At 40.1% G+C, this 13,116-nt stretch overlaps 1 protein-coding gene across 1 annotated transcript in view; it reads left to right on the top strand.

Moving 5' to 3' along the window:
* Nucleotides 1–13,116, top strand: part of TRHDE (thyrotropin releasing hormone degrading enzyme) — a 384,097-nt gene that overhangs the window by 97,195 nt on the left and 273,786 nt on the right. Inside the window, exon 3 of the mRNA XM_036252398.1 lies at nucleotides 9,017–9,143. Within this exon, the coding sequence (XP_036108291.1) occupies nucleotides 9,017–9,143 (127 nt within the window). The remainder of the gene's footprint in view (nucleotides 1–9,016; nucleotides 9,144–13,116) is intronic.

Raw genomic sequence — 13,116 nt, 5'->3', positions numbered from 1 at the left:
CTTTCCTTCTCACTGGTCTCCCTGTCTCAATATGTCTCAAATCTATTGCCTAAATAATCTCCCTTTGTCATCTTCAATCACGCCACTCTGCTTCAGACTCAGAAGTGGCTCTCAGTTTCTCCCAGCAGCACACACTGGCTCTGCGCTCCAGATGTCGAGCCCGTCACGAGTTCTTGTCCGACGGCCTGCAGCGGGGCTCCGCCAGGCCGGCCCCCACCCCCAGCCCCTTCCCCAGCACCATCCAGTCTCTCTTTGTGTTTATGGGCTCATGGCAATACACACCAGTGCCTTGTTTCTGTCAGCATTTTGTGTGTACTTATTTCCTTTTTGCTTAGCAAAATAGAAAAAAAAAATGTCTTCTGAATTTAAATTAGATGGATGCTCCTGGGATTTTAGTTTCTTGTTTACAACATCCTCCCCTCTTTGTATTAATATGTTTGTCTTAGTGCCAAAAAGCACCTGCTCCCTTCGCCCTGGCTAGCTCTGTTTACCAATTTGTATGAAGAAACCCCCAAATCAAATTATCGTCTTAGAGGTGAATTAATTTAGCTTTACTGACTGAGAATTTAGTGACAACGCATCGTTTTGCAGTTATGAAGAATGGCACTGATTTTTCAGTTAGGTGAAAGGCAAAGTAAGCTTATTATTGTTATTATGGAGATATTTTAAAGCCACGAAATAATTATCATGTTTTCCGAAGTTCCTAATGTACTCTTGCGGTGTAAAATGTTCTCAGGGAATAACTCTGGGAAGCCAGAAGATTTATTTAACTTAACACTACCAAATTACAAATGTCAAATCAGAGAAAATGTTATTCAAGTCTTTAGTTAACAGGTGTACTACTTTTGTAAGTGATTTTTCTCCTCGTTGTTGTATGGTATAACTATACACTGTTTCACATAATAATATGGCAACTACCACAATTTATTTTTAACACAAAAAGTATTAAAACTGTTGAGAAGAAAGGTTTTAGACACAGAGATTTGATTTTACTGTCCTTGAAAGTGTCTCGATGATAAAAAAAAAACAAAACAGCCTTACATTTTCCATCTACAAAGTCATAATTTACTGCTAACCACATACTCATTGTACGTGTATTTTGTAAAGATAAATAAGAAAATCTATGAAGTATTTTAAATTATTAAAAGAAAATTTCCAAAATTATTTAGTATAAGATTTTATATTTCTGACAATAGCGTATTTGTTCACATTTTTTTTAACTGCATATGTATTTTTACCTTTGCTTTGACATTGTTCATACAGAGGAAGGTTAAACATTAGATGTAGGGATTAATAACTATTAGCTCATCTTTATTTCCATGGTGCTCTGTCCTTCCACTTACTCCCCACCTGCATGGAGAGGACTTCTGAAGTGTCCATGAAAATGAGGTCCACCTTCTATTCTCAGCTGTAAGACGTGGTTGCTGTGTCTTCTTACTGGACTGCAAGATCCTTGAAAGAGACCGTGTCTCTTTTGCTTACCTTTAGGCACTCACCAGGGGAACAGTGGCCTGACCATTAATAGATGCTCTTGGAATTGCAACTGAATAAATAAATGTCTCATTGATGAAATCCTTAACCAGTCTTTGGTATTCTTATTCCTTTTTTAAAAAAACAATATGTGAGAGAGAAACATCAGTCAGCTGCCTTCTGCACGCCCCCCACCAGGGATCGAGCCCACAACCCGGGCATGTGCCCTGACCAGGGATGGAACCAGGACCTCTCATTTCATGGGACAGTGCTCAGTCCACTGGGCCACATAGGCTGGGCTGGTATTCTTATTCTAAATTGCACAACTATTGGAGACAAAGTCAATTTGAATTAGTCTAAAGTTCCCCTCCATTATGACTCCCTTCCAAAGGATATTCTATCCTAATAAGGGCAACTGTCTGACACCAATGCCATCTCTCTCTCCCCTGAGAGCACAGATGGCATTTCATCAAGCTTGGTGCTTTCTCTTGCCAAGTGCAAATGTGGTCTCAGGATTCTTCCCCCCATGCCCTCCAAGCATCCCTCTCAGTCTTCAGGATAGCTGAAACTTAATTGCCACCCCTGCTTCTGTGAATAAGTGAGACGACTAAAGGGGTTGATGATATCTGCCTTTAGTATTTTTCCCCATTCAATGACTAAAATACTTGAAATTCTATTAAAAAATGAAACAAACATATTTTAAGTATAGAAGAGTTCAAGAAATTACAGAGTAAAGTCCACTGGGCCCAACAGACTTCTAATAGGAATACCTGTTTGGGGCCTTTAACTGTTCTAAGGGGTCAAAAATACGTAGCTATCCACCTTAGTTCATTGCTGTGATGTATTAGCACAGGGGTGGTACCATAAGAATATTTCTCTAAAGCCACTTCTTGTATTACATATTGACTATTACAGTTATTTCTCTCTAATCAGTATCAAGTTCACGGTGGTTAATGGGAAAAAAGGGGGAACATTCCAGAATGAAGGAAGGAGATTGGGAGCTGGGCAGTTGGTATGCGTTTTCAAGGGAAGTGAAAAATGCAAAGGAGTAAAAACTATCTGAAGATAACAGAAAAACCTGTTTATTATTTTCTTTTCAAAATAAGTGGGGACTGCATGAGAAGAATTTAGGCAAGGTGTGATGGACTAATCTCTCAGGCATAATGTGATATATGGATCGTGATAAACTATTACCTCTGAAAGGAACTTTGAGCTGAGACCCAGAGAAGTTAGCTGACTTTCACAAGTTGAAAGAAGTAGTTAGTGAGAAAGCTGAGTCTTGCCTCCCGGGGTGCTAGTTCCTAGTGTGATGTCCTTTCCACAGGACTAAATGGGCCGTTTGGTTCATATTAGTTGTTGGAAGCAGCTATGCAGAGGGAGAAATAAAGCCTGGTTAGCAATTTACATTTTCAGAGCCAGGCGCTTATCATGGAGTATCAGAAAATGCAAATAAACAGGTGTAATAAAATTATATTTCATTCCTTTTGAGTAATAACTATTTTTATGAAGATTTCATTTCCGTTATGATTAAGCAGAGCCTAGTTTACTTAAAAGAAGAAAACAACTGTGGTTGTTTTTCACAGTATAAAATTAATTATTGTATAGCAAACTCTTGATTACTCTTATAGGAATTACCCAGCATGTGAAATAATTTGGATACCCCCCCATCCTACAACTGGGTCTCACTAGTTTCAATAGGGAACTGGAGTGAGACAGGTACAGATAAAGAGAATGATTGCTGTTAAGTGAGATGGGACTACAGGTGGATTTGCTTGGTAGCTAAAGGACTCGTTCAATAGAATTTTAGGACCAACTGAATGGGTCCATCCATTTCTCTGCATCCCCACTGCCTTCTCTCCAGTCCAAACCACCCTTTTTCACTTGCACGTCTACGGTAGTTCTTGTCATTTCCTTTCAGGTGTTTCTATTCCTTTACTAATCCACTGTCTGCGCTGCATTTGATGTCGTTTGTTAAAACCAAATTCTGATCACACCAGTCTGTGGTTTAAAAATCTTTAAATAATTTGTCCATGTTCATAGTATTAAATTAATACTCCACAATTTGATATATGGACCATTCTTTAATATGACTTGAATTTTCTCTTTACTTCTCTGGTCTCACCTATCACTGTATATATCCTCATTTTTCTAACATTATCTCTCTGTGGGCTGTCCTTACAAGCAACCTCCTATATTTCAGTTCACTTGATATAGGTCATTGAAGTGATCCTTCTGAAATGCAGAGTAATTTTGTCACTTTCTGGCTTAATATCCTCCAGTGAATTACCACCACTATTATAATTAAGTTCTAATATTTACTGTTGCCTTTAAAGTAACTTATTATTTGGTAGCATAGTTTCCTGAGCACATGATATGACTTTGGTCTGGGATATCACCTTCCACTTGGTAGCTTACTACATGCAGCTTATCCTTCAAGACTTAGTTGAAACATGTCCTCCCCTGAGAATCCTACAGTTTTATCAAAGGTTCCTATTACATACTCCCTTAGGACCTGCACATACCTATGAAATTCACTCATCCATTCATAAAAAATTTGTTGACTGCCTATTATGTGCCAGGCATTTGAAAAGCAAATTAAACAAAATATTTTGATCTACAAAAATGGCCCCTTCATGGTCAGAACTAGTAAGTAAAAATTATTTCCCTCATGCAAGTCACATTCTTGGAAAATAGGCAACAAGAAGCAAAATGAGTAAGTCATTTTGTTAAATGGGGATAAATGCTACAGGAAATAATAAAGCAAGAAAGGAGGGTAGAAATTCCAGGGTGGAAGGGAAGATTTATTTATTTTTTTAATTCTCACCCGAAGGTATTTTTTCATTGATTTTTTTTTTTTTAGATGGAGTGGGAGAGAGGGGGGGAGAGAAACATCTATGTGTGAGACACATCGATTGGTTGCCTCCTGCATGACTCCGACTGGGGCTGGGGATTGAACCTGCAACTGAAGTACGTGATTGGAAATTGAACCTGTGACCCTTCAGTCCATGGGCCGACGCTCTAACTGCTAAGCCAAACTGGCCAGGACTGGAAGGGAAGATTTCTAACAAATGAGAGATATTTGTACAAGTATCTAAAGGGGTCTAGTGAACAAGCCATGGAGCTATCTAGAGGAAAATTCAGAAGCCTTGATGGGAGAATCTCTCTGGTGTATTTTAGGAAGGCAAAGGAAGCTAGTGTGTAAATGGGGCAAGGTTAGCATGGAGCAAAGTCAGAAATGAGGCCAGAGAGGTCAAGTGGACTAGGTTTTTATAGGGATATTGGGGCCCTAGTAAAAACTTGGTTTTTTACTTGGAATCAGATAGGAGGCCACTGGAGGAGGAAAGCATAAAAGAGTGATATGACTTGATGTGCATTTTAACAGAACATGTTGTTGCTGTGTAGAGGGCATACTTAAGGGAGTAAGGAACAAGACATTAGTACTAGAGCACTCATCTAGGCAAAAAATGAAGGAAGCTTGGAGCAGGGTATTGCTGGTGGGTTATAAAAAGTGGTTGGTGTTTGGGTATACTTTTAAGGTAAAGCCAAAAGGATTTCGTGACAAATTGTACATGGAGTGTGAGAGAAAAGGGGGAAAAAGGATGATGTTGAGGCATTGGGCTTAGGCAAGTGGATGGAAAGACTTTTGGAGTAGCAGGTGTGTGTGTGTGTGTGTGTGTGTGTGTGTGTGTGTAATATTAGGAATTTGGTTTTAGACATGTTAAGTTTGAGATGCCTAATAAATATCTTAGTGGAAACATCCAGTGGGCAGTTAAACTAATGAGTGTGGAAGTCAAGAAGTAATGGGATAGGTCTTCAGCGTCTAAATGAAATTTATAACCATGAGACTAGATGTCATAGTAGACAGAGAAGTGACGATATGTATGGACTGAAACCTGGGACCCTCCAACATTAAGTGAGAAGGATGGATGAGGATGAGGAGGAATCAGCCAGGAGACTGAGGAGTTGTCAATCAGATAGGAGGAAAAGTAAGAAAGAAGCCAAGCGAAGAAAGTGTTAGAAGGAGGAGGAATGATCGGCTATGTCATTTCTGCTGATAGGTTATGCGTGTGGAAGACTGAGAACTGACTGTTGGATTTGGCACCCTGGTGCCTTCAGTGACGTTGGCAAGAGCAGTTATGGTAGAGGAATGGGAATGAGAACTTTACTGTAGTGAACTGAAGAGTGAATAGACACTGTGTAAGTGGGTCACCACCCTACTTATACCTAAGGGCTTCTTTTCATTCTATAAGTGATCTAGGTTGGATGTTAACTTATATACTAACCCTAACTATATGGAAGAAAACACTTTCAAGGAGCATTGCTGGAAACCATAGCTGGAGAGACTGTGGTCACTAAGATTTTGTGTTTTTTTGTTGTTGTTGTTGTTCAGACAGAGTGGAAGGGAGAGAGAGGAAGAGAGAGAGAGAGAGAAACATCAATGTGAAAGTGACACATCGAGTGGCTGCCTCCTGCACGACCAACCAGGGCTGGAGACAAACTGCAACCGAGGTACGTGCCCTTAGCAGAAACCGAACCCTGGTCTCTCAGTACCGCAGGCCGACTCTCTAACTGCTGAGTCAAACCAGCCAGGGCTAAGATTTTGTTTTTAAACATAAGAAACACAACAAAATATGTTTGCTGATGAAAATGATGCAGCCTGGAGACATAAATTGATGTTATGGAAGATAAAGGGGAGCATTTTGAGAATATCTCTGAAAAGGAAGAGAGGATAGAATGTAGAGGGCTTGGCCTTGGATAGGGGCTCAGTCTCCTTGACTTTTCTAATGGGACGGGAGGCAGAGTACATGGCTGCGCTTCTCACATTGTATCTTATTGTTGATTGATTTGTTTGTTTTCCCACATATTGTGAACCTCTTAAGAGCAGTGGGAATAAATGTCTTGTTCATTTTGTGGTAGGAATTTTTATTGTTCTATTTCTATTCTCTAGTACAATGCCTGACACAGAGCATGCATACAATAAATGTTTGAACGAACAAATGAAGACACTGTGCTAAGCATGTGTATGTTTTATCGTCTCACTCAGATTGGATCACTTCCATCAAATCTTGACGACCAGATTAATTTAATTGTGTTTCTCCTGTCTTGGCCTCCAGATAACTTGACTAACTGGTAGAGATGATTAATAGGAACGGCTGTTTCTACCAAAATCAATGCTGCTTCCTAGGAGTAAAATGAGTGACCTTTTGCTGCATCATTCTGCAGTGGTCCTGGTTATGGTTTTAATGTGAAATCACTAGTTACTTTGACTTGAGCCTTCTGAAAGCTATCCATTGTCCTCGTGTCCATTTGTCATTTATGGTTTACCATTCATATGGCATTTGTCATTATCTGTTATTGTCGAAGTTACCTAATAAATGGAAAGCTCTGTGAGAATGGAGATTCCATTTTCCTTGCTTTTCTCTCTAATAATGCTTTGTACCATCTTCAGTTAGAGAATGTCTTACTCGTCTCTACGTTAAAAGTGCTTAGTCCAGGCCTGGCACAAAGCAGGTCTCAGACAAATGTTTGCTGAATGAATGAATACGTGAATGAATGGTTACTGTCTGTGTGTGTGTTGGCACCCAGACAGATCTTTTTTCCTGTTGGGTGCACCTATACCCCAGCCCTGATGGCTTTTCTCCTGATGGGTCATATCTGAAACCTTCTTCAAAGGACTGTACTTGGGCCACTGGAGCTGCATCAGACAAATACTTCAAGAACAAACGTACCTGGGATTTTTATGCCTTCCCCTTGGTAACCAGTGTCTAGTGACGGAGATGTAGGAGTTTGGGAATCCAAGTGTCATGCCTCAAGGTAGTGCAAACCTTAGAACTTCCTGTGGGATCAGGTTGGGGCCAGGACCTCACCTGCAATGGCACCTTGCTTGGCACATTATTCTTCCCTAGCTTGCTTCCCAGGACTCCCTTGTAGGTTTCTCCTGGGAACATCTCCTTAGTAGATCACCTGTATACGCATCCTTTCTTTAGGGTCTGCTACTTGGGAACTTGACCTAAGACACTGCATGTTTATAAGCAGGTGATGTCAGAGGCCGGGAGTGATACCCAGTCTCTCTAAGAGTGTCACGTTTTGCTGTTATAGGTAGTGTCTGCACCACCAACTCAAACTGTAGATCACTGACTGTAAACTAAATGTGATAGTTGATTTGGTTTTTGGGTGGAAAGTAGCTTTCCAATTTCAGTAAATAAATGTTACTGAATTTAGGAGATATCTTACTGAATTACAAGACTGGCTAACATAAAGTCAGAGTGTATTTTTTAAAACTTTCTGCTCTTTTTGATTAAGCACATCTCTGCCGTCTCTGTTCTCTCTCTTGAAGCAAGCGTAGTAAAGAGTTGATTGTATAATCAATTTTTATACAATCGAGTGCAGCTTTCTTTTGTCTTTCTGTTGAATATAAATATCCGTTTACACACACCGAGTAAACCATTTACATTTTGAGTTATTTGAAAAGAACACAAACTCCTTTATTTGTAAAATGCGATGGGAAGTAATGCATTTTAGAACTGAAAAGAACTTTAGTGACCAGCTGGTGGCCAACACCTTTATTCTATAAATGAGATCATGTGGGACCCAAAGAGGGTAAGTAATCTGTTCACCACCACCCAGCGTGGTCAGTAGCGGAGCGGAGCTGCAAGCCAACTCCCAGGCTGCTGTGCTCGCCACTGCTCCACAAACACATACTTGTTATTCACAGAATTGATATGAGGATTAGGGACCACATCTGTGAAAATTAGATTTAGCCTTTGGAAAGAAAGATGCTAGAGAGCGTTATGAAAGCTTTATGAAAACTAATCTCATTTTAACCTTTTCTGTACAATTGTTAGTTTTGTTCAGTTTTATGTCATTTGCCTCAGGCTCCTTTTTGGCTAAGGACGAGATAATATACAATGCTTGATTTAAAAATCAATATTAAGTATCCGGACTGTGTTAGAAACGTGAATTACTTCAGCTGGTTTTTTGAAGCTCAGAGCAGTCGCAGACTGCTTTCCAGAATGGCAGTCATTTATGTTACATGAAACATTTTCTATCCCTACTTTGCATATTGGAAATAAGGACAGTTAGTTCCAAAGAAAAGAAGAAAGCATAACTTATATTTCTGTTCAGCTCAGTAATACGTCCAAAGCTGGATGCAATGTGTCTTTAACAAACCATGAATTTTCTCTCCTGCCGAGCCATTACATCCTGCCTACTTGCAGCAGTCAGGGAACCATTATACTAATCCACCATACCTCCCTATCTCTAGCAAGCACATGTAAGTGATAACTTTGAATATTTATTTTGATGCAAGGTGTATAAATCTCCTCTATGTCTTCTTGTAGAGCGAGGAAATTGTGACTTGCTCAACTTGGTTCCTTTAATTGTTTGAGTTTGGTTCTTTTAGCCATGGCACGCTTTGATATGGGAATAAGAATACTGTTTAATTTTTGTAGTTATGCAAAGTGATTTGTGTAGATTCATATATGCAGGGAAGATAAAATTTGAGTACCAAAAGGCTAAAGTAACTTTTATATATATTTTTAATTAGGTACGATTATATGCACGACCCGATGCTATCAGAAGAGGATCCGGGGACTATGCTCTCCACATAACAAAGAGATTAATAGAATTCTATGAAGACTACTTTAAAGTGCCCTATTCCTTGCCAAAACTGGGTAAGAATTTTCTTGGTTATTTTACTGGAAGGGGTACATGAAGGTGGAATTTCTTCATGCATTTATTGGAGATATTCAGAAGCACAAAAATTCCTAGGGTTATGCATTTTGTTAAAGAAGATGAGCATGAAAATAATTTCTTCTGAAAAGGTAAAATAAAATGTAATGTTTTTGAAGTCTTGCCCCAAACTGCTCCTAGGAATGAAGACTGGCATCATGTAAGTTTCAGATTCTGAAAGATAACCCCCATAGATATAGTTTGTTGAATATGTACTGGGAAGGGGTATTTGCCAGCATCTCATTGAATCCTCACTACTGCTATTTGAGTGGGTACTGTTACAATTTCCACCTAAGGGAACGGAGACCCAGGGAGTCTTCCATTTATTCAGATAGCCAGTAAGTAAAGAAGCTGGGATTTCAAGCTAGGTCTTTATGACTCCCAGACATAGTCAACATTTTCTACTCATTGATTTGTTTCTTTCCTAATTCTCAGATATCAGACCTGAGTGTCTTAGTTATCCCTTTCATTATTTTTGTTCAGTTGTATTTCAAGTAAGTTATGGTAAATGGGATATAATCAAGAGAGAAGAGGAATTTTAACGGTGGAGATTGTGTTCACCATGGATATGCTTACATTTCCTTCTTTTACAGAGTATGTTCAATATTTTTTTTGTTGAATAAATAAATGAATGAATTTTATTTTCCTAATTTAAATAAAGTGGCTGCTTCGGCAGGGGAACAAACTCTGACTTTCCAGAAAATTTGGAAAGGTACACCAGCCATTAGAAATGCTGAAGTTATTTTTCCTTCTCAGAAAACCTGTGTTGAAAAATTACATCACAACAGTTCTTGTACCCCTTCCTTTCTCTCCATCCATTTTCCTTCCCCAGAGCATTTTTGATCAGCATCCACATAAATGTTATTGCTCGTTGGCAAGAATAAAGTGCTTATCTGATCAAAAATGTTAGCATTTGAACCACAGGTTCTCACTCAGGAGAACTGAGCCTATTTCATTAAAGTACCTGCCTGCTGTGTAGCTTTATTGGTCTTACAATGAGTAGTTCAGAGAGTAGATAAAATAAGTTGATATTGTGATCAGTGGGTGTGGCATATACTTTTAATGAGTGATATGATAAAATTCTGAAGTCTTTTTGAAATATAGGATTTTAGAATCCATACTATTTAATTTGAAATAGGATCTATGTTTTATTTTATTTTATTTTTTTGTTCGGTCTTCTGGTCTTCTCTCTTTCTTTTCCTCTCTGTATCAGCTTCCCTATTGGAATCCATTACAGCCGAAACCCCCTGGTAGGTACCCTCGGCAGGAAGAATACCTGACCTCATTTGCATGGGAGGGGCCGCTGTTCTGTTCTCCATGGGAAACTGACTGGGAACTTCCCAGCTTGACCCTAATGTAAAATTCACAAGAGCTTATGTTGCAAGTTCAGCAAGAGAAATAAAATGTGAATCTTTGTCCCCTTCAGACCAGTAATTAGGAGAGGAATTCAATTGATAACTTCAGGGGGTTCCCTGTGACTGTCAGTGGCAGCGGGAAGCATTTCTGGTCGTGTGTTTCACTCACAAGTGAGCCATGCCAGCTTTCATCCGCGGAAAAGAGCTTCAATCACAGTTGCTCTGACTTGTTAGGCTACCTTATGGTGTGTATAATGGAATGATTTGACTTACCCCAGCACACTTCTTTTTATGTATCTAGGGGAGTTACCATAGCCTGTGGCATTTTGTAAATTTCTCCTAAAGTTCTACATATTTCACATATCTATAGATATTTAGATCTCTATGTTAATGGATTTATAAATATATGCTTTCTAAATACTCCCTACGTAAAAATTTCTAAGCCCAGAAGCATTCTGACAAATCCTTACTTTCCATTGTATATTATGAATTATATTTTAAGTAAATTCTTTGGAAACCAACTCAGTCTTTGTTAATGGTACATGTAGATGTATTGATATCAGCAGTACCTGACTTGAGCCTTTAGTTCCAAGATGGTCTCCTTTCCTTTCCTTTCCTTCCTTCCTTCCTTCCTTCCTTCCTTCCTTCCTTCCTTCCTTCCTTCCTTCCTTCCCTCCTTCCTTCCCTCCTTCCTTCTCTCCTTCCTACCGTCCTTCCTCCCTCTCTCCTTCCTTCCTTCCCTCCTTCCTCCTTTCTCCCTTCCTTCCTTCCTTCCTTCCTTCCTTCCTTCCTTCCTTCCTTCCATCTCTCCTTCCCTCCCTCCCTCCTTCCCTCTCTTCCTTCCTTCCTTCTTTCCTTAAGCATTTGTCGAGTGCTTCCCATAGGTACTTTTCTATGTGATGGGGGCACAGCAGCAAATAAAAAAGACAAAATACCCTCACTCCTGCGGCTTATGTTTTATAAGTAGAGGCAGACATTAAAGCCCTTAGTAACACACATAGTGTATCAGATGGAGATAAGTTCCATTAAAAATAAAGCTAGAATGAAAGACCAGGAAGTGTGTGGAGCAGATCAGGTATAGAAAAGGGCTGAATCTTTTAAATGGGTCAATAGAGATGGCTTTATTGGGACTTTTGAGCAAAGAACTCAAGGGCATGAAGGAGAAAGCCAGGTGGATATTATGGGACAAAGACTGTAGGTAAAGGGGAAAATGTATCCCAACTTTGAGATGGAGCTTTGTTGGCATACTTAAGTAACCACAAAGAGCAAGTGTGACTGGAGCAGAGTAAAGGAGATGAGGTCAAGGTGAATAGCAGATCATGGAGAATCCAGCAGAATGTGGTAAGGACTTTGGCTCCCTCCCCTCCCCCCCCCCCCCGGGTGAGATGGAAATCAATTGGCCAGTTATTAGCAGAAATATTACACAATCTGGTTTCTGTTATAAAAGGGTTATTCTTGTAGCCAGGTTGAATTCACTATAGGGCAATAGTTCTCAATTAGGGTAGTTTTGCCCCTCAGGCAGTTGGCAGTATCTGGAGACATTTTTGTTTGACACAACTTGGGGTGGGGGAGGGGCATGGTAGAGTGTGTTCTATTGCCATTTAGTGGATAGAGGCCAGGGATACTACCAAACATCTTACAATGTACACGGCAGCCTCCTATAATAAAGAATTATCTAGCCCAAAATGTCAATAGTGCTGAGACCGAGAGAGCCTGATAGAGAGGGGAAGGTTAGAGGCATGAAAGCAGTTAGGGATATATGGCAAAATTCAGGCACAATATGAGAGTTGCCTGGTGGACTACGATATTACCATTGAGGTAGTCGGAAGTGACCCAATTCTGGGTGCGTATTGAAAGTACAGACAAAAATTCACTGCTGACAAGGCTGTGGGATGTGAAAGACAGGCACCAAGGGCAAGTCCAAGGTCTCTGGCCAGAGAATTCGAAGGATGGAATTACCTTTTACTAAGACAGGACAATTGTGGGCGGGGATAGTATTTGAGACTAACATGTCTATTCAACATTTAGGTGGCACCTTGATGTTTGTGAGAAATTCTAGTAGACCACTGAAGTTGTAAGTACGGAATCTGGGTGAGTGACCTGGCTGGAGAAGTTGGTTTGGCTGCTTGTCGGGATGGTCAGGACCACCAAAGCCATGAGAGTGGGCAGAAAGGAGCATAAGAACAGGAAGGGACTCGTCCAGCATTGGTTCTAGAGATTAGGAGCCCATAAAGGCTACTGGTTGAGGTACTAAGAAAATAGATACAGGTGGTATTCTGGGCTTCTAATGAAGAAAGTATTTCAAAGAGAGCAGATGATAAATTGTGGTAAGTCCTGTTAGGTGAGGACTGAGAACTGACCATTAATTGGTGCTAGCCATTTGGGGGTCACTAGTGACCCTGACAAGAGCAGAGACCCGATGGGTGTGTTCAAGAGCAAATGGAGGCAGGGCTGGGGAGAGGAAAGTGGAGATGGTGAATATAGGCCACCGATCAGCATTTCTGAAAGTTCCCAGTGAAGAGGGTTCTGGGAATAGGGGCAGAACTGTTTGTGTTCTAAT

Source organism: Molossus molossus, unplaced genomic scaffold (assembly GCF_014108415.1).
Source record: "Molossus molossus isolate mMolMol1 unplaced genomic scaffold, mMolMol1.p scaffold_m16_p_10, whole genome shotgun sequence".
NCBI lineage: Eukaryota > Metazoa > Chordata > Mammalia > Chiroptera > Molossidae > Molossus > Molossus molossus.
This window is presented reverse-complemented; position numbering and strand designations above follow the sequence as displayed.